We start from the raw sequence: 23,827 nt of genomic DNA, 5'->3' as shown, positions 1-23,827 counted from the left end.
CTCCAAAGACAAAAGAAGAAACGGACAAGAAGCAAGCAACAGAAGATTTATTTCATATCAATATTTCAATGTTTATTTCCCCAACCAGTAATCCTTTTGCAAGCAGACCCAATGGTCACAGAAGGTCTTCGAAATTGCGAACAAAAAAAGGAAACATATCTTAATCACGCTGTTCGCGAAAAAACAGCAAAGCAAAATATTAAAAAGGGCAACCAATTCTATGCATCTTGATTGAGGTACGATGTCGCAGTTACAAGACAGATTTTTATTTTTTTTTATCAACGACGCGGTTCGATTGAGCTGCCTCATTGGATTTGTTTCTCATCGAAAGTTGCGTCAGCGGAAGTCCCCATTTTTAAGCTGTTTAGCTTGTAATAGAAGGGTGTGCAAAGGATATGTAGTTTCGTGTTAATATTTCGGGTTAGTTTCTGATAGGAATGGTTCCGAAAGAAATATAGAAAAAGGAACAAATAAAACTTTCATTATAAAGAGACCAAACAGAGCACAAAAATAAAAGATCAATGCTGAAACAAAATGATGCACTGATTTCTCGAATACATTTGCACACAAAGTGCAGAAATCAGAACAAAACAATAATCAGAACCCGTGTCATTCGATTATTTATTATGCTATTTTGCACTTCTCGGTATATGATCGTAACTGGTTGATCGACCGATAATAGTTTGCATCATAGTAATAAAACAATACAATGCTACTTTCCATCTTGAAACGGCATTTTGCATTGCACGAACCAATAGGGTCTTCCTTTGATGCATCAATTGCACCATACTCAACGCAAAACAAACTTCCCTGTCCACCCTGTTAGGCAGCCTCTAAAGCTTGTGCGCTTTTGACCGTTCTAGCCGCAAAGTAGTTAAGCCACTTAGCTGCGAGAAAAAGCATCGCAATAAATAATCATAAATGAGTGTAATTTATTCCCATCCCCAACTAGCGAGGATGGTACGGTCAAGCTTATGTCTTCATTATGCTGCTCCGTAAAGGAGAAGGCTTTTCGTACGGTGGTAGTGGATTTTTTCTAACCGTCCCACAACAGGCATGTGTTGTGCATGGTACCATAAGCGGAACACGGTGGCAAGGCTCAACACCAACCCTTTCGATTGGCCAGTGGTCTGCAAAGACTGGGTGGTCATAAAGAAAAAGAGAAAAGAATGCGACCATTTGACAGACCCGATACCATCTGTCAATCCGACCCACCATCTATCCAGCCGTTCTCGTTAGTATGTGTTGCTGTCTCGATCATTTCACGCCTGATTGAGTCCGGCACGATGCACACCGCCCTCTCGACAGTGGTATTTAGCCGAGTCCAAGGAACTGGTCCGGCTGGGCTACCTCAAGCGACTGGCGTTCATCAATCAAACAGCTGGTGGATAGTCGAGAATGCATTCTAGATTACTACTGATGCATTCGTTTGCTCAAGTGTGCTTGGTAGTCCAAGGAACAACAGTAGAAGAACCAATTTGTATTCCATAACCGCCTGCACGTCTGCCTCTTGCTACCGCGTCCGTACGGTGATGTCAAATAAAACAAGCGCAATTAAATTAAGCAATAAAACTCGTCGCAATGAGTGCGCTCGGCTCTGTACGACGGCGGATATCACAGTCCGCACAAAGGTGTACAATTATGTATGGACAAGCTAATAGTCTTACGTACTAACTAACTAACTTATTTGCCTAGCTCCCGCCATCGTGGCAACAGTAGCAGCTTCCGTTGAAAGTGAAAATGGAAACCAATGACCGCAAGTAGAAGTACAGAAGACGAGCGTTGTAAACTGTACTGACGCCGAGACCACCGGCACGGTATCAGGTGGACGGGCTGAGTCGGTGACGTTGACCTTTGGTATGGATGGCGCTACCGGGCATGATAGAGCTGAGTAGCAATACTGCGCCATGATCGATTGATGTTTTGTTAGTACGCGTCAATTCTTATCTTCATCTCACTGGTTATCTTGAACCGCAATCAAATTAAATTCAATAATCTGCTACATATTCGTTACTCGATTAACTGTTAAATAACTGCATGATCAACAGCAACAACGTCGGCGTTGCACTGTTTACTCTAGGTTGGAATAATATTAATTGCGGTTCAATAAGACATCACTATTACCTCCAACAAAAAGGATGATGGTCGACGTGTCCTTAAAAGTGTGAAAACTATTTCGAAAGATCTGGTACCGATCTAAGATCATGACACATGATAATGCCACTCTGCGGGATGAATAGATTCGATAACATGCGATTTGTGAGCAATTTTATCGTGATCTTGAGGCTTGAGAAGAATCGACATTTTCACACCACAAACTCAAACTACAGGATTAGAAACTTCAACACAAGTCCTTAATGCAAGGACCCTAACTCTAAGCTCTTGCTTTGACACTGTCTTGCAGGAACTGAGAAGGTGTAGGAATGGCGTTAAAAGAAAGGACAAAGAAACGATACGCAACGATCCGTCCTCGGGACCCGTGACGACCTTTTGTGGCGTTAACGACATCGATGTCCCAATATTGATTGTTAATAATACTTTCCTTTGATCGCCTCGTTAACTTCGCTCTCCCTTTGCGTGTTAGCTCTAACCCCTTTATCAACCTGTCCAATAAACATTCAAATTTTATTGGTTTTCGGGCGGTCTCATGTCCCTTTTCGAGTACTGCGACAAAGTATTCGCCTGAGTGCGTGTCTTCTCTTTCTCTCAATCCCACACCAAGGAAGGACACAAACTATGATCCTTCCGACACCTATGCGCTACGGGATATTGAGATGATGATTTGTACTTTTTGTGGTTTCCCTCCCATTCGCTTTCTTCTTCTCGATGTTCCCATTTCATTCTATCGTCCGCGACGGTTGCTTGCATGTCCGGGACAATTTAAACCTATCGCTGTAACTAGGAACAGTCTGATAGGAAAATCGACTTAAATCCATTGATAGCCCTTGGAACGCGTGCATCACTTACAGTGCATGTTGGTTTGAAACGAAGCAGCGTGCCATCGAGTTCTTGGAAGGTCGGTTCCGTAGAATGGGACAAGCAGACGCCATGAAGGAAGTCAAAGGTTTTCAAAGTGCAAGCGAACAAACGTTCGTAACAAACCTTCTCATGCGCACATGCACTTGTCATATCACACTCTCTCGTCTCGTCTCTGGTATATTCCTTCCACGAGATCGCCACTTGACCAAAAGGGGCAGATTGAATTTCACCGACAGTAAACATCCCGGAAGAATATCATTTAACGGCTACACTCGTGCATCCTACTGGCGACATATGCCTTCCATTCCTGTGCAAACGATCAACCCCCTTCACCAATCGTAGCCCACTGCCGCACAAGCAATTATGTATTCTAATTAATTCGTGTCTACGCGAAATGATGCAAATGATTAAAACGGTGTCAACTGCACCGCAATGCTAGAGCCCGGCAGTACAGTGGGCCATATTAAGACATTAAGTCGATGGCGTTAACTCGATTATCTTGTGCACTTAAAAGGCATGCGGCCACAACAAAGTGGACTGCAATTTTCGGATGCGGCTAATTACGATGCTAAACAGACGTGCGAGACTGACGCCACACTTTGCACTGAATTGAGCTTTATACGCCAACTGCTCTATCTAACGCAACTATTTCCTTTTTCTTTTCCATTTTCATTACAGAAGGAATTTACCGACGATTGTATCTTCAACGAGCAGATGGAGCAGCATCACTACAACACCTATTCCTCTACGCAACACTCGAACGCGCGCCGAACACTTTACCTCGCGCTGAACAAAACGGGCCAACCGCGCAAAATTCAGATCCCGGTGAACCGAACACTCGGCAAGCTGGCCACCTACACAAAGGCGCTCACCCTAACGGTAGCCCACGATCGGGTCGAGCAGCTGATCTCGCGGCTCTTCGGTGCCGACCACGTACGCCACGGTCTCAACCACCTGTGCGAAACGGGCCAACCGTTGGTGGAGCTAACGGCTAAGGAAATGCGTCCTAGGCCGGTGTGTGGGGCACAGGCCGGCCCTATGAAGGGTATGGCAGCCGCTACATCGACAGGTGGTGGTGGTGGTGGCGGTGGTAAGAAGAATGGCCAGCAGAACACTGCGGGCAAAGACGAGAAGGAGGGGCTACGACAGAAGAAGAAGAAAAAGCGGCGGAAATGTCGGGAAGATGAGGTGCCGGGAGAGCACTGCTTTCGACCGGGTGCACCAGGCGCGGGCGTAGGTGGTACAAATAGTGGTAAGAAGAAGGCAGGCCCCAACCAGGGACAATCCCGGGGCAATAGTAGTATTAGTAGTGATAGCGGCAGTATCAGTCCTAGCGGTAGCAATAGTTCTGTAGGTAGCAGTAGCGCAGGCACCAACCAGTCAGCCAGTCTTAACAACGTCACCGGCAGTAGCAGCAGCAGCAGCAGCAGCAGTAGTAGTATTAGCAACAGCAGCAGTGCAAATAGTCTAATAGCAAGTATTAGCAACGGTGGACCCGTCCGTCCGGGTCAACCGTCCGCCCAACTCACAGCAACACCAAATGCCCGGAAGCCGAAACCCACCAAGAAGCTACCGGGAGGACCGCGTAATGGAACACAGCCCCCGTCCGGCGGTAACACCGGACCAACGGGCGGTGGTCCCTCTCGAAAGCCGAAGAAACCTAACCAGCAGTCCCAAAATCAGCAGCAGCAAATGGCAAACGGTAAGCGGAATGGTACCGGTGGCAATTCGGCCAAACCCAGTCCGGCCAAGATCAAGTTGGTAGGGGCGAGTATAGTAACGAGCAAGTTGAGCCATCCAAAACCAGCCTCGCTGATGATCGCGCGGACAGTGCGGCCCACGACACCGTTTCCGTTGGTGACAGCACGGCCGACGTCCGGGTCAACGACGGTAAGCAACGATCTGCTGGACACGTCCCAACAATCCGACGACTCCGAGCTCGATATGGACGACGCGTTACAAGCGTCCGCCGAGCTCGTGGATGAGCTGGACGACCTCGACGAAGGTATGCTTACTGTTCCTGGTCATGCAATCAACTTTGTGGACGAGGAAGATTTAGATGATATGGAGTTTTGAGTACTTTCTTTTGACCGTACAAATTAGTGTCTTGCATTAGTTACTCGTACCGATCGTACCATTTGCGTGCCGGGCAAAGAACACTTTCGCTCCGAAAACAAACAAAGCACAACAAATTCTAAATCATTAGAATATTAACAAAATCTCTTCAAGTGGGTGATTTAGGAAGGTGGTAGTAGCGTTGGCAGTTAGGAAAAAAACAACACTGAAATCAGTACCATGCCTCCGATATGCATGTCCCAGAATAGTACTGACAAAACGTGGCGGTTCGATTACTAAACTCAAAAGCATCATACTTTTAGCAAGCAAACTAGTAACACAAATCAAACACTACTCCAACAGACGCTACTTTTGCAAAACTCAACTACATTTCACACTTCTTCTGACGCATTCCGCTAAAGCGGCCATTGTTATGGAATGGCACATGTGTGCTGGAATTAGTACAGTACCTTCTAAGATGACAGTCTTGACTCGAATGGTCTTGCCGAAATGATCCTCGGCTGGAGGCGAAATCGGAATGCGCATTTTCTTCTTCTTTTGTCTTTGCTCCCACTATCTTCATTTTCCGTCTTGCGATCATAGATACAAGAGCGTTTGCCTTGCGTTATTTTTTTATTACCCAAAGTTTGACAATCCTAAGAAACGTAAAAATCGCACCGCTCATGTCCCTGTTTCTCATCAGTCCGTAAAAGATCGCGTTTGTGACCTGAAACTTGCACCATGCATGCATCTAACCTGATCTTGCGTCGATCAACAAGAAGTCATAATACAAACAAATAGACCAGATTCAATCCAACCAACAAATAGATTCAATTTCCAGAGGATTCAGTTTTTTTGTGGTTAGTTCGAATCGTCTTTTATTTTATCAACTGCACGATAGATGTCTCGACAAAGGAATATTGAACATAACTACCAGTTGTCGTCTAGTTGTTGCATGTGTGTTTTGATTGAGTTCAGGGTACCCCAAGTTCTCTATCTTGAAATATGTCATTCGTTAGGCAAATCTAATTCCAGCATGTCCTGCATAATTGTTTTGCATGAGTTTTATTTTTCATCATCGAAATGTCTATTTCTAACCTACTGTTTTCTGTAGTAGTTTTCCTTGTCTGTGTGTATGTAATCTTTGAAGTAATGTTTGTTTTCAGCAACAGCAGCATGCCTAAACTCTCGTCAAGTTGGTAAAGCGTTGATCCAAACGGGACGAGCTCGCAATACACACTCCTCTTCGCGCACGTCAACCTACCAGCAGCATGTGGGAACATCGTAAAGCAAAGATCAAGTGACTGAAGATGATCCCTAAGGTGGTTGAAAACATTGTGTGATTTGTGCATGTTTTGTTTGTCGTATTGTCTTGCGTCTGTTTGAAAGTAGCATCATGAATTGTCGCATGTCTCATCACCAGAAACATCATAACCTGTGGCTGTGCTATTGATCGTGGTGTGTGCTATTGTTTTCCTTCTTTTCATCATCTTAGGTGTACGTGTGTGTGCGTGTATGTATTTTAATATCGTACCTATCGTACCCGTTGTTCGTCTGTGCGTGGGATATGAGCGTCGCGCGTTAATTCGAAACCTTCCTGTTCTTCTCTATTCCGCTGTTTCTTTTTCAGTTCCAGGATCTCCTACTGCTTCTTCCTGGCATGATTTGCTCCCCACCAGCTCGGTATCCGAGCAACGCAGCCGCTACAAAGCAATGTCCTGTTGTAACTTCCTTAGCCTAAGCCCTCTCGCTCTGTACGGTGTCACTGTGCATTTGCTCTATCTATGATCGGAGACTTGGAGGTATACTGCAAACCAATAGGCACGTAAACGAAAAAAAAAACTTGAACTAGTCCCAAATTAAAACCTCATCACAGTGCATATTGGGAGCTGGGCAATGATTTGTCACCGAGGAAAAGGAAAAAAGCGCTAACAAACAAACATTGGTGATATGAACACATTGAACGAATTGGCAGCAATGATTAGTGAAGAGGAGGAAGAGAAATCTCATTCAAACGCGGTGACAAACCACTAAGGAACGGTAGAGACTGATTTTTTTAATTTTCCTATTGTTGGCGGTATCGCTTAGATAATACTGCCAAAGCTGATTCAAGTTGTTTGTTACCTTGCTTTGCGTATGCTTTGCAGAATGTTTTAAGCCACCGAAGAACCTGCCCAATGTCCAATGCTTTGCTTTTTGTTTACAGTGCCACTGTTGTTTTCATTACTTTACGCAATCTTTTCGTTGCAATGCCGCTAATTCTCATCACACTCGAAAAAAAAACAAAACACACACACACAAGAGACAATGATCACTCACAGCTTTTGGCTATAATAACTTCCAGCGCCCTTGGTAAAAGGGGATTCCATGACGTTCATAACTGTAGGTTACACGATAAACATACATTAAACGATTGGTTGACCAAAGGAAAAAATATGATCCAATGTCCTTCAATCCAGTGTCCCTACGGAAATTGTGCAAATATTTTGTTCTGCTGTTACTGCGTGTACATAGTTAGCGAATAAGTATGATGTAATAGTATTTCAAACTCATCTGCCCGTCAACTCACTCGCTATAAGTAAGCGATAGTCCTTATCCCAATGGCTTCAATTTTTTATGTCCACGATGTATATGTTCATGCAAGCAGGAAATTCGAAATAAATCAAAGCACTTATTAGAATCTATGCTGTATTTGTTTGTTCGGTGGTAAGCGTATTGTGTATATTCAGATCTGTAGCAGAACTTCCATGCGTATAATGCTCTCGGAAGAACTGTATTTCAGTTCATACAAAAGAACTGCGCAACCGAATGAATCTGATTCTAGACGATAGCCTTACTCCAACAATGGCTATCCTTTTGAACTTGCAACAGATTAAGATGCTAAGGCAAAAGTATAACTTAAAGAATATTTCCAAATAACGTTCTAAAGAGGACTGTACCTTTGTACTGACATCCAACACCGTAGACGTAGCAATACTCAGCAAAATCAGCATCTTGTGCGAGATCTTACTCAGGAGTTCAGAAATCGAACAACACTAATTAGAGGGCTAAGCGACAAAAAGGGACAACCTATAGACGCACACATACAACTTTTGATACACACTTACCGACAGCTGAGATCAGCGACTAGACGAAGATTTAAACGATTTTCCCATGGCGCAGATATTAGTTTTGACGAGTCGAACGAGTTCGATTTAGTGTCTAAAATCTACTCAAATCTGCCCATAACGAACGAGTAGAACACGACACCGAAAACAAGTTATACCAAATAGTCCTAGTAGTGCTAGTGGTAGGAGGCAAACGATTCTTAAAGCTTGACCTTGTTTCCACACTCAACAAATGATAGACAATAATACACGAAGTTTCAGGAAGCAACAATGAATCCGACACTTCTGCAAGCCTAAACTCGGTAGTATAAAAAATAGGAACTCTATCGGTGAACGTTCAATTTTATAATATTGCTTGGTCGCTAAACGAACGTTTGTATGGAAGTAATTTATAAAATCCAGCCATAATATTTATTATCAAAGTCTTTGCAAGACTATCGCATCCACCAGCTGCCAACAGAAACAGTCATGTACATGTTGTGTTCTAGTTTCATCTCCGTATTTGTTTTATTTTTCGACAATGCTCCCGCTCGTACTACGAAGCCGTATTCGTTCATCTATTTTAATGCATTATAATAAATTCTTCTAGTCATTAATAACTTATTTAGTAACGTTAATCCTTTAATAATTATAGAAATCGCGGGCTTTATTTTTAATTTGTAGCAGTCATAGTGAAAGATGTTTTGTTCGACTTTTACAACAATTAATGTCGCTCGAAATAATGCTTAACACATCATCACAGCCCAATCACAGCAATACATTAATCTGATCGGTAGATAATGTACGTTTTGCGCACATTTTGGTTGCGTTTGTTTACCCTTTGTTTGTTGTGTGATTTCAAAAGGGCTACCAAAAAGCTCTATCTTGATTTGAGATTTCATCAAAAAGAAACTGCGCTGAAATGAATGCAGTACAAGTGTAAGTCAATGCCTAACAGTATCCATTAACAGAGTGCCATATAAAATATTGTAGAAAGAGAATGAGACACGGCTTAGCACTTTGCAGCACTCAGCAAACAGAATAAAAAAAATATGCATCTGTTATTGCTTCACCATACTAATCTCTTTTTTACATTTTTACTATTTTTTCTTCTATAAATTGTGACTTTAGAGTTCACTAATGTATGGTTTTGATAATATGAGATCATTACTTGTTTAATCACACAACCACAGTCAACGCGGCTAATGGAATGTCCCCGTGTAAAGGAGCTTTGGTTTCCATCTGCTGTGTCGTAGATCGTTCAATTCATACATCACGTAATTTCCCAACCCGGTATAGACAAAGTAGGGAACGTTCAGCGTAGCGTAAACTTAAAAGACATACACTAGACCAGAGTCTACAAAGATATGCTTTTTGTAAGCTAGGAAGAGCGATGAAGATTGTTTTGAAAATGGAAGCAAAATGTGCTACATGCCGAACAAATCCAAACAATCTATGGAATACAACTTGAAAACAATCTTGTGTATTTGTACATAATAAAAATGCAACCTAAAAATTAAAAAAAAAATTAAAAAAAAAGTCATACGAAAACAACGAATATTAAATCATATTGTAAATGCGAGGCACTACAAGGAAAAGAAGGAAGAAAGCTTGTAAACCTAGTTAATGTGCTTGTAAAACTACACGAAGTCAAAGGGCATGTAAACTAACTAATTATCTTTACCGTAAACGAGACGTGAAATGCAGAAACAAATTATACATAAGCAAACTCAGTCTAAACTATGCTGATATTGTAAAACATACAAACAAAACTATTCGAAGACCGATAATGCTATACAAAATATACGAAATCTGGTAGAAAATAATGTGTTTATTTGTTGAATGTTTGGAATTGAAAGAAAATTTAAAATCAATTAAAAGCGGTAAGTAACATAATATCTGTTCTAAGACATTCTAAAAATATTGATTGAATTTTGAAGAAGAGTTTATTCTTCTTCTTCTTTGGCACAACAACCGCTGTCGGTCAAGGCCTGCCAGTACCCACTAGTGGAGTGAGCTTGGCTTTCAGTGACTTATTGTTACCATAGCAGGGTAGTCAGTCCTGCGTATGGGGACACGGTCTATTCGGGGCTTGAACCCATGACGGGCATGTTGTTACGTCGTACGAGTTGACGACTGTACCACCAGACCGACCAGACCGGCGAGAGTTTATTCTAGGAGTATTTAAATGAATGGAAACTTTAAATGTAGCAATGTGTTTTTAAATTGTTTTAATTTTAACTTGCAAGCAACAAAGTTGCCGTCAACTACATTCGACCATTAATTTACTTGCCTGATAATAAGATGAAATATACTGGTAAGTATGCTTTATCTGAGGCGGATTAGCGTTGAACTGATATATCAAAAAGCCATAATAAAAAAAAGGAAATATTAAAAAAAACCGCACCTACCGAAAGTTGCCTTGCAAGATAGATCCTGCTACATGACCGCTAGAAACCAAATAGAGAAAAAGACCAAATATAGAATTTACATACACCATACACCCACCTACTTGCTCAACTGATATCCTCTATATAGAACAGGAAATCTGTACATATTACAAAGCCACTTTGCGTATTTGCATGTGCTGAACACATGAATCATTTAATGTAATTATTTTCACAAACGTGCAACAGTTTTAAAAACATCTCAAAACTGGAATTTCGCACAATACATTCTACAACCAACGGTACTTCCGGCTGGCTTAAACTCATCACAACCGCGCAACTCTTTGATAAAAAGCTGAGTGCAAAACTTGCCAAAACTACCCATGACGTCATGTGGTGGGATTTTTCACTACTCCCTCATCACGTGTCGCCAATTGGCTCACGCGCGCGCATAATCTTGCCATTTTGTCCGTTTTGCTGACAGTGCCAGGGAGAGACTTTTTTCGCCGTTTCTGCAAGCTTTCGATTCGCATCATAACAAGACGGTAGAAACGACCCAGAAAGAAGGGGGTGTGGTGAGGAGAGCGACAGGGCAACGCGTGGAGACAGCCACCGTCGGGAGGGAATCCATGGCGGAGCTGCTGTTTGGCACGTAGACCACTGCTGCCAACCGGTACTATACACCCGCACACATACGTGCGAATTTTACATACACACATAAACGCACTACCCCGTCAATTACTCCTTCACCTGCCACTGATGCCGGTTTGTCCGGGTTCCCAATGGTCAAGATCGCGAAATACTACCTGTAGTAATCATTTCCAAATAGCAACCCACGGTACGTTTGCAGGTTGGAAGAAAAAAAGCACGTAAAGTAAAGATCTCTTTACCGGCTATGGAAGTGAGTGATGAAAAAAGAGATGTAGCGAAGTAACCAAAACCGAGATACCGACGAACTTACTGTTAACTCGAAATCGACACAAATAACATTAGCTAAACATTCAATCAACACTTTAAAACAACATCCACCTTTCCCGCCTTTCTCATCCCCTCAGCAGAAATGGTGGCAAATTTAAGAGCTACAACAAAACGCGTAGATGCGTTGGTTGGTCATCTACCTCTTCGGAAATGTTGTTACTACTACTCTCAAGTTATAATTACACACATGTAAAAATTGAAATATCACACGCCTATTTTAGACTCGAACCGATTGGTCAAACAGTCCAAAGGCAGAAGAAACGAGGGTGTGTGTGGGGGGAAAAATTCGCGCCACTATGACGTTTACCACTTATCACGCGTTCGTGCCAGACGTCGTCTCTTCCCGGTAGCTTGTGGTGACGTTCGCGTAACCCACTAACGAACTGTTGCTTACCTTCACGCGATCTCGCATACACACAAGCGCAGCACTGTGACCATAGAAACTGGCAAACGATGAACATTGGAATGGTGTAGAAAAAAACAGAGAGAGAGAGAGTGATTGAGAAAGGGAGAAAGAGATAAGTGGGGACGCGTGCGTCTGTGGGTGTTATCAGGAGCGTTTGCGGAAAGCACTTGGCACAGACAACATCCGTCGTAGTAGTTTAAATTGGCAGAAACCAGGAACAAATTGAAAGGTTAATGATTTCTTAACGGAAATTTGGAATCATCAGCTTTAACAGCTGGCTTGTACAGGAAATGTAATGCATTACTTGTAAAACATATTTCCACAACAATACCATATTTACTTCCCCAGTGACTAAGGCGTTTAGCCGAAGGGTGCACCAGTTCAAAGTCTCGCTACAGAGCGGGCGTAAAATTAGCTCCCATAAATAGGTATGCGATCGCTTTCAATTAAACTACCGACAAACAGCTGATAATGAAGCGCAACAAACAAAAAAACCCTTAGATTAGCGGTGATTTATGCTGGAAGAGATTAAAATAGTTCAGCGTGTGCGTGAGTGTTTTAGAAACAATTGGTTACGAAACTGTTAACGGATAGTAATGCGCCACCAAGCGCCGACGACAGGCGATAACGGTATGCACGTTGTAAATGTGTAATTTTTTGTTTTGGTTCATTATAATTAATTAACCCAACAGCTCAAGGACTGTTTACAGGATGTGCAGATCTTATGATGGTGTGCAGCAATTTTCTAGTTAATCTAGTTAATTGATGACAAACGCATTCATCAATGAAATAATACGATCAGTATGTTCAAATCAATTCAATGACCTTTTCTCTAATGCTTTTTGTGTATGTTTTTCGAGCCAGTCATGCTAGCAATAGATTTAAAAATGAATAGAAACTGGATACATTTGTTTTTCCCCTGACCCATTTTTGCACAATCAAAACAAGCTGTGCCACGGTGTCCCAGGGTGCGAAATAATTTATCTCTCTGAAATCAATTAGTACAATCGAAAAACCATGTTTTCTGCGATATTTTCTTTGTTTCTATTTCTACCAGCACCGTGTAGGTGTGTTTTGCACATAGATCACCTCATTTTCGAGATCTATGAAAGATTTATCATCTCGTCCTGTTGCGATGGCGATGTACGATGATCATAGAACTTGAAATATCGTGTTGATCACTAACTCTCACGGTGTTCATCGTTCTTGTTATCGATCCTGCTGGCATGAACCGTAAATCATCACTTGCGGGCGATTGCTGTTCTTATTGCCGATGATACAAAAAAAAACATGTGCATCAGATTTGTTTCCCATTTCTCTGTCATAATCCGCTTCCTTTTGCCATATCAATTTTTCAGATTATATTTAGAGGACCCTGCAGAACGTCCATCCATGAGGTGCTCCAATGATGCAGAAAGAATGCGATTATTTATTATACGCAAGCTCTACGATCGCCGATGAATTTGCATCTTTAAAGATAACCGACAAATCTCTAGATCACTGTGCCTTGTTTTTAACCGGTACTGAGTACACCTAATGTGGCGACGGTACCGTTCCACCTGGGGGTCTTGAAAACTTGCCATTCCCGACCACTTTCTGTCGCATCGACGCAGATGACGCGAGTTGTAAAACTTGCTTCCAATACGATAAGCTAAGTAATAGTTAATTACTTATGCCGATTATGATAAACCGATACAACGTCAAGCAATTAATACTAATTACTTAGCCACTATAGCAAGAAACCGATACAGACGGTTCGTCTGAGAAAGCGTCGCATACTGAATACGTATCTGATGCTTTGCTATTGGCTGCAGTCAAGGATAAAGTAAACTGGCTTAATCCCAAGGTGTTGAGGCGCAACGTTTGCTCCAATTTTTTTAGCACGCTGCCAGTCGCTTGTTTCCTGTAGGAAAGCAAAGCTTTCAAAGACATTCGCCAAAGAGCAGCAGGAAGAAATGTTGAAAACCCTAATTTATTGAATTTTGATAAAGTCAATAGCAGCCAAATGGAGATCATTTTTCATGTGGTCCGTACTGGGCCGACGAGCTGTGGGGCATCTGGAACAAGCTGGTTTTGTAACCGGTAGAAAGTGTTACTTTGTATGGTTTGCGATTGCCTAGCGAAGTTGAAATACTTTGCATCGCTTCACACTCACGCAAATCAGTGGCAGCGGAAGTGTTATGGCTCTGCTACTGAACCGATCACACTTCGTTGGAGGGCCGACCAATGGGGTTATCTGTGAGTAATTTATTTGCCATTTTTGAAAAAAAAAAAACACACACACACACTTACAACATCTTTTAATAACACCCAGCATGAGAGGAAGACGTTTATTGGCATTAAACAATAGATGTTGCAAATGGAGTAATAGGTAATATCATTATTATTATTAAACCTAGTTTTAGAGGCGGTCCCGTGGAAGACGAAGAAAGCTAATTTCTTTTCTCATTTCTAGCGCATGAAGACGACGCAATTGATGAAAACATTAAATTAAATTACCAAAGATCATGTGAAGCTTCTAATCTGATGATTTATCAAATTTTACCTTTTTTACATCGCAAGCATAGGTTGAGGTAAATGAGTTCCACTTAACGTTCAATTCGAATTGCTCCGCCAAACACGGAATATAAACGCAACCAGCACGATTGACAGCAACGTTGAAGAAAAAATGTAAACAATCCGCCCGTTGACTTTTCGCAAGAGGAGAGAGAAAAAAAACGCGAAAAAATGGCGATGTACACAAACCGTGTCGTTCGCTGCTCGAAAACAAATCCATTTTTCACAGTGTTGTCGCGCAATTTCGGTAACAATTCTAGTGCCCGCAAATGGTACCAACATCCAACCGTGCGGTACATTTGTTTGGTGAGCGGTGGACTGCTCGCGTTCACCGCAGCGACCTACCGAAATCGACCGAAGGTTTACGCGCTCCAGCTGCGAAAGGTAAGTTGCGGGGAGAATGTGACGGAATGCGATGTCTGGTCAAGTTCAATGCTATCCCTAAACCGTTTCTTATCAGTGCGTGTGTCGTTTACCGTAATCGTTAGCTGGTGTCGTGTGTTACCTCTGTAGAAATTGTGCCATTGGTGTAGTGTTAAGTGCGGAAAAGAATGTGTGCCTCACTTACCCATCATGCCCTGACAACCTGCTCGCTGATTCATCGTGGGAAAGGTCGTGATGGCTGGTGAATATTTCTTTCATGATGCGTTTTTCGGCCACAATTCCTGATTCCGTTGAAGTGTATTTAATGCTTTATATGGTTCCGTTACCGAGTGGTAAATGTCGATTCCGTTCGATCTATTTTTGGTATTTTGTGTTATTTTATACGGCACGGTTCTGCTGGCTCAGCTGTGTGCGAAAGAAAAAGTGTTGGTGTGTGTGCGCGTATGGGATGCGGCTGTCAGTGAGCGGTGAGCAAGTGAGTGCTAGCTCGCGGGGAGCTCGCGATTGAGTTCTTAGCACAGACGTCGCTCAGTTGGAATAGTTCTAAAAATCATCTGTTTACAGTGTGTTAATGTAGGTCAGGTTCAATTATGTTCGGCATAGTCATGTAAAGTACGTCTAGTGCACTTACATGGGTCAATGAACTTCCGTCCGGTATGCTTAATAAATGTTGTATATTTTTTATTTTTATGAAACGTTGCACTCGGCGCAATATATCGATGAATGAATTCTTACATTCTCAAAATTCTTATATGCTTAATCAATGTTCCTATTGTTACATTACATACCTCATTTCCTATTTAAATGAGCGAATTTTAGTTTTGTTTGCATTCTTCAAACTGCGCCAATTCTCTTATCTTTACATAAGTTGGGTAACTTGACGAAGTACGAATTGCAAACTTCAGTCTGCCAATAATCAGATCGACCTTTGTATCCTTCGGTTTGCATAAAATAAAAACACAACTCCACTAAACACATACCTTACGCTCTTTCCTCAGGGCTGTTTGTGGAAACAAATAAGATAAGATACAAGTAATTCATAGCTAGCGTCGCTTATCTGTCAGTGAACCTGATTCAAAACAGTCCTAATATGAATTTTGAAGCGCCGGTGGTGTTTTGATTTATTTATTTTTTTAGTTACGAACCTTCAATCGCGGTTTGGAAGCTTTTCTGCGAGAGAAAGAAATGGGGCTCAATATATATAGACAAGGCAATGAAATAAATAATACGAAATAATAAGAAATCGCAACTATCATGAGCATGGTGATAAACCAGAAAATAATATCAAGGCACATGCTTCTCCTGGTATGCGAAAGATCTCATTTAAGGCTGCACTTGAAGATTCGGAAAGATTGTTAAGTAAAGATATTTTACTGTTATGTACATAGAATGATTCAAAGCGTTATGCCGTTAGTCCAGTGTAAGAGCAAACTTTTGAACTCGTTTGTTGACAGTTGTTGATTTTTATCTGTACACTTGACTCATTTATCGATGTCTGGACAGTAGCCCAATGTCACCCATTAAAGAATGTTATCGGATTAAAAGTCCTGAAGAGAAGATTTTCATTTTTTTATTTACGACATTTTCACCTCCTTTCCTCCGTGGTTTCATCTTCGATTTTTGTCTCCGCAGTGGAAAACACCTGTCGTGTGGTTTCTTTTAGCCACCTCCCTCTCCTTATGACGCTCCTTATAGTGTATTTTGTGCCAAGTTATCGAACAAGAACGACACATATATGTATATGGAGCTCCTTGAACAAGAAAATCATCTCCTGCTTAGAAGGACTTTATCCTTTCCTGCGATCAATACGTAAGACAGTTCCCATATCAGTCATTGGCCAACTCCCGGTGTGTTTCAGCGCGTATTTCTTTCCATTTTAAAACCTTCATCCCGGACGTGTGCGTCCTAAAAGCTACAAGTGGTGTAGTTCGGTTACCATCAAGACAACCGGTTGTTTGTCTGCAGAACCTAGCTTGAGCTGCCGTTTCCGCAACACGACATGGCGAGAAACGGAAATCGAGAACGAGAGTGACAAATTTCTGACATGGTCGATTGCTTTACACTTCTACCCTCCGCTCGTTTCAAGCTGGAACCCCTTGTGTAAACGACTTAATCCACCTAATTAAACCGGTTGACAGCAGAGGATCAATCATGCACTGGTGTTCTCTCCCGATGTTTTCATTGTGTCTACCCCCTGCATATTCCCATCGGTTGTCGTGATGGTTTCGGTATCTCCCGCTTGTTACGCACCGATGGCATGAATAACTCTGTGGGTTTTTGGCTACCGATCCCTGCCTTCAACGATCGCTGATAGTAGCGATCAATGCAATCACAACAACAACTCCTGAAGAGGATTCACACATAACTGATTGGGCTTGTAGGGGTACGCTTCAGATGCAGGGAGAAGAAACAAATAAGAAGCTGGGGCTACAGGAGCAGAAAATACGTAAGAGCAACAACGCGATACCATACTGTCGTTACCGCTAGGATGGAATGTTCTGGGATATTTGACTAATTGTCACAATTTTTCATCCGTCAAAAAGGAACGGAGCTTCTATGTTCTGTTGCTGCATAACCAAATAATTTGTAAGCATTTTGTTGTTGCGTACTGCAAACGAAATGATAATTGTAAGTGACAGTTTATTTAGTTTCCATAATGGCTTGGTGAATTCTTCACAAAAAAGGTTCTAAAAATCTCAATAATGTGATATTAAATCAAATTGTTCATGGAGTATGTGTATGTGTCATGAGTATGTGTGACACAATATGCGGATAGTCCAAATAGTAATGATTAATAATTAGATATTCGTGACGTGTTGTCACTTCTAGCAGGATGTCCTTTGTTAATTGGGGTTTTCCGATGGGTTCCAGTTATGTGTCCAAGTGTAGTAATATAGTCTCATTGACTGGTAGAATATCAATAAGGTTTCCTGTTTGTCGTTGTATTTGGCGACACGGTGTCTTGATGCAATCTGGAACTTCCCACCTGTAGCGGCATGTGTCATGTAGGAGATTGGATGATTAAGTGCAGTAGTTTTTTTTAAATATTTTACCTAATATTACCAAAAGTCACCTTGATTTAACAAAAATATATAATGTTATAAGTAATATATGTGTTTTTATTTAAAAGGCTAATATTTTAAACAATATTGGTTGGTCCAACACTTGAAGTTCTTTAAAGATACATTTTTGCAATTGAATATAAAAATAAATCGCCCCAAGCACTAAAAATGTATATCAACCAGTAAAGGCTGCAAAACCGCACGAAACATTCCCTTCCAACCAGTTTGTCCAGTTTTATCAATACGTAACGAAAACGTCCCCAAAACATCACCCTTCAGTCGTTTAGCTGTGCTGTGTATCATAAAATATGCTAACCTCCTCAGCGTGTCCAACTATCCGCTGAAGGTGCCCGTTTTGTTCCAACATTCCACGGAGAATGTTTCGCAGTATCTGATTTACAATCGGACTGCGTCAAATCCGCGGCCGGGCAGCGTAGGCAATTATGATTGAATGATAGAAAACTTTATTTTCCACGGCAGCCATTAATTACGGAGCAATGCTGGTCAGCTGGTTTTATGGGATGGACATTGGCGAACGGTTTGCATCCACCTCCTACAGCCGGTAACGTATTCAGAACAAGCAGTTTAGCCGTGACATGTGACTAGCTGTTGTTAGGTTTGGTAAGCTTACAAGCAACAGCCAGCCAACCTGTGCAAAGTGGCTTTTCAGATCGTCCATCAGTGCGTATTCTCCTTTCCTCTGTATCATGTGCACCGTGCGGGTGTTCTTCATTTATAACATCACGAATAAAATTTGGTGTCAAGATTGATATTCATTCATTTGTCTAAGGTAATCGCAAGGATTCATGAACGAAGGACTCTAAGGAAGGTCTATGTCTGCCTCAGTCATTTTGATGCACATTTTCAATTATAATGAATGGCGTTGAAATCGTGAGCAAATACAGATGCATAATGGACAGCATGGCTACGCCTTTTCAATTATTTAGCAAGGGTGGAGCTCATCTAATACGCTTCTATATTATCTTCCGGAGGAAATTAAAGCTATAATATAATTAATTGCTACCTAGAACAGATTCATGTCGTGATCGTGAGAACGTACGAATTGTAATTTGAAAAAAAAAGAAGAAAATACAAAAATACCTCGTTTGTAGAGAAGACTGGTTTGCTTTTATCTTCATAGATTTACGCACAACAAATCATAATTTGATGATGCAGTTGCTAGAAGTTGGTATGTTACAAAATAGCTAAAGTGAAAATGTTGGTTTCCTGAAAAATCATTCCTTCTCTAATTTGGTGTGTTAGAGCTAACACTTTATTACTATTTAATAAAATTTGCTAACGCTACCTCGGAACCGGTTCAAAAAAGATAATGATCTTGCCGATTGACTTTAAGTAAGTAATTGACTATCAGGTGGTGAAATTTCCTATGTTTATTATTTACTCCTAATGATTCAATCAACACTTCCATTTTTTATTCGCCACCAGAAAATAACCATCATTTGCGAAACTTTCGTTGCGACTAGCGTATGCATTACCCCTTGCCGGGTGTAGCATTGGCCCTTTTAAATTATTACGCGCCGTGTGTGCTGCAAGCGTTTCCCTGCCACTTTACCAATCACTCGCTAGTTGCTGAAAAGCGCGAGCAATGCGACAGCAGTAAGTGAAGCGGGAAAGTAGGAGGAGCTCACTGGCGTCCGGGAAATTGCCAGGTTGGGAAAATAAACCGCCCCTGCAACGCAGCACACGATCGTTATCGCTCGACGGTCTTTGATCGTAGCGATCGTTGGTGGTGATGGTTGCACGACCCGAAGCAAAATTTCTTAACGCCGTTCACAACAAACCCACCGGGGACATGATTTACGCTGATTTAAAGGAAGCAAATAGAGAAATAGCAATGATCGGTTGGGTTGGAGGTGTTTCCATTTGACACCCTTCTCTCCTCCGGGGTTGTGAGCAGAGAAAGAGAGTCTTTCACAGGGCTGTCTTTTTTTCTATTTTCTTCAACTGAGGTTGTGTGATTAGTCCCTTAGGGTGTGATTGTTTCCGTTGAGTTTCGTAGTTGTGTCACACAAATCGGGCACTGTGTAGTACGTTACGGAGGTGTTTATTTCCTTATCTGAGATGACATTAAAAACTTTTCAATTATATGCTATGGAAATCGTTTTAGAAACACCTACCATATTAATCTTAATCGCAAAGTACCCCCATTTGTATAGTATTGAACAACATCGAAGGTAAAATAAAGGTTTACATCGCGAATCCCTTTATAGATCTTTGGTTCAATGAACCAAAACCATAAACTCTCGCCATGGAGGGCTCTGCGGGAGCGGGAAACCCGGATGGTCAGCTTAATTGCACTATCTAGAACACCACCCACCAATCAATATCACCCCCAGACCATCCTCATGGTCTCTCCACTACGGAGGAAAAACTATGCTGCTGTGCGTGCAATCCTTCTAAAACTGTTGACTTGCAACGTTTGGCGCAAACGCCAGCGCAATCGCGGCAGGTCCTAAAGGCGCCCTGGACGATCCGACGACTAGTTTTCATCAACTGGGTAATTTATGGTAGCCGACAAACCACGCTGCCCGACTAAAGACTTGTCTCTCCTTGCTCTCCTCCTTGCGACGAGAGGAGATCGAAATCGCGCTGGGCAATTTATTGATCGCTCTCAATCACTTTCAATTGGGCCCGTTTGTGGGTGACCGCGTGTGTTCGGTGGTTCGCAAGTGCGCTTAGTTCAGCTGCGAAGGGCTCATGAAGATATTAAAAGTACTTGACGATGATTTATGCTTGTCTGCGGTAAAAACCGCGAGCGAGGAATATTTTGGATTCCATTCGAATGTGGCAATAGCAGCATGGTGCCGAGGTGATGAGATATCTGGAGCGCATATTACTGTCCCACTATCAGCCATCATCATTATTATCATCTCGGATATTATGTAGTTAGCTGTGAGAGATCGGCTAATGTGTCGGATGTAAAAACTGGTTCATAAATAACGACTTTCCTGCTGATCATGCTGATAATATGTATTTGCGCTGATTGGTTTTCGAATGGGGAAGCTTCGCGTTCTTTGATTGAACAAAGTGTCCGTTACCTTTTTATCATGATAGACTGTTGATAAACTGTTGCAGAATTGGTTGTCAGTTACGTATAGGGAAATAATAAAATTGTAATGCATAATTGCACGATATTACTTAATAAACAGATATTCGATCGATCTCAATAGCATAAGGGTATCGGCCAATCCCTTTTCCCAATTTAATTGAATCATAATGTGTTTGTATTTAATTTTTAATTTAAATTTTTCAATTTGTGCGCGTGCGTTGTCGTTGGCATTGCCGCTGTCCCATAAATTTAACAATAAACGATTAATCCTGTTTTTCCTCTCTATCGCCCACGCAACGAAATCGGATAATTTGCTCCCTAATAAAAGCACGAAGGAATGGAAAGAGGAGCATTCCCTCTCGCAAGAAATAAAACAATCCACCACGTTGCCAGTTTGGAAGCTGCACAGGTCAGATTATGGCAAAAGTAGACGCCTATGGTGCGAACACGAGTACTCGGCACGCAACACGAAGCGCACGTCCGCGAAAGGTCAGGAGAGGATTTTCCGTCCCGCAGGTCCACTTAGCTTCGTGGCCAGTGCAGTCGCGGAATAACCTTCCTTCCTGGCAGATGATAAATCATATCCATACGTCCACTGATCGCAACTAACCGGTTGCGTATTATTAAATTGCCCCCTTGACAATTGCCGCTCTTTTGCATGAGAACTCTGGCTCTTCGTCGTTGACCGCTTTGTTCCGTGCCACCCGCGCCTAGAAACTGATGGTGTCTACGTGCAAAATTGCTCGTACTCCCGCAACATGCCTGCAGTAGTAGTGTTTGTTTTTTTGCATAATCGTGCCCGCTAGCCTAGTGGAAAAAATAATAATAATCTACGTATGGTTTCTAGTCAGGATTTTTTTTTCAAGTGGGTGCAAATCCGTGAAATCGGATACAACGGCCCTCGGGTGGACATGCTTTTTTAGGTGCTAGCTTAGAACTGAAACTCAATTGGAGTGAGAATAGGATTTGGAATGGTTGAATAGTAATAGTCGAAAACATATAAGTTAGTTCACCATTTTTGACAACGGTTCCCACCCTCAAACGGAAAGTCCAGCTTCAAGACAAGTTTGCAGCGGATTTTAAATCCATTTTTAATTCAGGGTCATGGTCAAGGTAAACGCACACCGATACCGACACAGTTCTGCCATGTCTCTGCCATGTATGGTATGCTGGCACCAACACCGAGTCGATCAGCAAATTTCGCGAAATGGAATCATGTTACCCGTCTCGCCGAGCCTACACACGATCGCTTTCTTTCGCCTTCGTTTAGCATTCACTCCCAGTGGGAATGAAGAAGTGTGCTTTAAATAAAATGTTTTTGCAAAACGAAATAAAAGTCATCTCCAACAACAAAGAACGTGAGGGGTTTTCTGGCGGGTGGATTTGCCGGTTCCGAGACCAGAGGTATTCTGAAACTGGGCCCATAAAATGGTATCACCAGATTGGCCAATAAAAGTGCAAGTTTTACACCCTTCGGGTGAGCGAATAGCAGTTGGAAGTTTTTTTTTGTCACAACGATCGATGCTGTTTATTGCCATGCATCGTGGTGCAGATCAGTATCAAAAAGCCGAACTGGAACGAGTTGAGAGCGAAAGGTGAGCTACACAGGATTGGTGTGACGTGCAACGCCGACGCGTACTAAAAGCATTCGTGAGTAGCAAACCTCGAGGTGATAAAACCGCTCGGCTTTAATGTGGCCACAAAACGGCACTCGATGCTGGGATTGCATTAAGTTTATTCTTAATTTATAAATCGTGATAGAACGAAGATCCTTATGCGTATTCTTGTAGAAGTTGTTCTGGGCGCGTTGTTGCCGCGAAAAAATTCGCAAATGTAATTTTGATCGACACTGATTTGTCGATGGCCCTCGACAGATTTATAATGCACATCAACTTGACCTTATCTGAACAACCGTTTGGGTCGGTTTTTTAGGTTTTAACTCTCATCTAACCCGGGTATGAATAAAGTTGGTCACGACTTCCGTCAATCTGTTGCTGGAAATCGGATGTCAATGACACGGAGCCAGAACGCACGTACCGCACGAGCCAGTAACTGCTGCTACTATTGGTATCCCTAACCCGTAAAGGGATTATTATTGACTGATCAATCTATTGACCCGAACCACGGCTTCCCCACCAGCGTGCGAGAATGCACACAACCTTGAACCTGGGACAAGTCTTCCGACATCTGACGTCTAACAAGAGAAAGAGAGCGAGATCTAGATCAACGTGCACGGTGCACAGGTTTACGACGAACCTGTGCGATGCTGGGTGGACAAAAAGGAAATGAGAATGTAGATACATTTCAGTGATTCATGGACAACAGACACGCATCGCAATGATTGGGACATTCCGAAGATGCACCACATGCAAGTCAGTGCTCCAGGGGGTGGAAGTTTTATGGGACTGTGCTATGCGCGGTTGGAATTATCAATTAGATCTAGATTTTTTGTAAGTAGAGTGGGCTTTATCGAAGTTCTTTCTAAAAATGAATTAATGCACATTGATGCTGGTTAAGTTCCGATGGGTAAGGAAAGAATTTCTGTAGATCCTATGGGTAAGAAGAGAAATTATGTACATAAAACAGCTTACACATGAATTTCCTATCGAAGTGGAAATAACCAACGAGTGTGCATATTTTTAAGACTTGGCATGTTTTTAACACTTGTTTTAATGTAATATAAGTTTTTTTTGCATTTAATTGATGCATTCATAAACTTTATGAAGAACAAGATGAATGAATGTACCTCTCCAATTAGTGTAAATAAATTTAGTGTGATGTTTTAAACTATAATCTATGTATATTTCGCAGATTATTCAAAATTTATGACAACATAAAATTTACTGGACTATCATTGCGGACGA

At 41.9% G+C, this 23,827-nt stretch overlaps 2 protein-coding genes across 10 annotated transcripts in view; both read left to right on the top strand.

Moving 5' to 3' along the window:
• Positions 1 to 7,714, top strand: part of LOC120952420 (uncharacterized) — a 55,365-nt gene extending 47,651 nt beyond the window's left edge. For 3 of the 5 annotated variants that reach the window (XM_040371738.2, XM_040371739.2, XM_040371737.2), the window contains 2 exons: positions 3,658 to 4,984; positions 6,665 to 7,714. In XM_040371738.2, the coding sequence (XP_040227672.2) occupies positions 3,658 to 4,984; positions 6,665 to 6,822 (1,485 nt within the window). In that variant the 3' untranslated portion in view covers positions 6,823 to 7,714. Of the gene's footprint in view, positions 1 to 3,657; positions 4,985 to 6,200; positions 6,409 to 6,664 lie in introns of those variants that run through there. The other 2 variants (XM_040371740.2, XM_049607166.1) reach the window with 2 other exon arrangements.
• A 6,871-nt stretch (positions 7,715 to 14,585) lies between these two features.
• LOC120952424 (calcium uptake protein 3, mitochondrial) overlaps positions 14,586 to 23,827 on the top strand; it is a 50,355-nt gene continuing 41,113 nt past the window's right edge. For 4 of the 5 annotated variants that reach the window (XM_049607171.1, XM_049607168.1, XM_049607170.1 and 1 more), the window contains exon 1: positions 14,586 to 14,831. In XM_049607171.1, coding sequence (XP_049463128.1) covers positions 14,619 to 14,831 — 213 coding nt within the window. In that variant the 5' untranslated portion in view covers positions 14,586 to 14,618. The remainder of the gene's footprint in view (positions 14,832 to 23,827) is intronic. The other variant, XM_049607169.1, reaches the window with a different exon arrangement.

The sequence above is a fragment of the Anopheles coluzzii genome, chromosome 2 (assembly GCF_943734685.1).
Source record: "Anopheles coluzzii chromosome 2, AcolN3, whole genome shotgun sequence".
NCBI lineage: Eukaryota > Metazoa > Arthropoda > Insecta > Diptera > Culicidae > Anopheles > Anopheles coluzzii.
The sequence above is the reverse complement of the archived record's forward strand: the minus strand, read 5'-3'. Positions and strand labels throughout refer to the sequence as shown.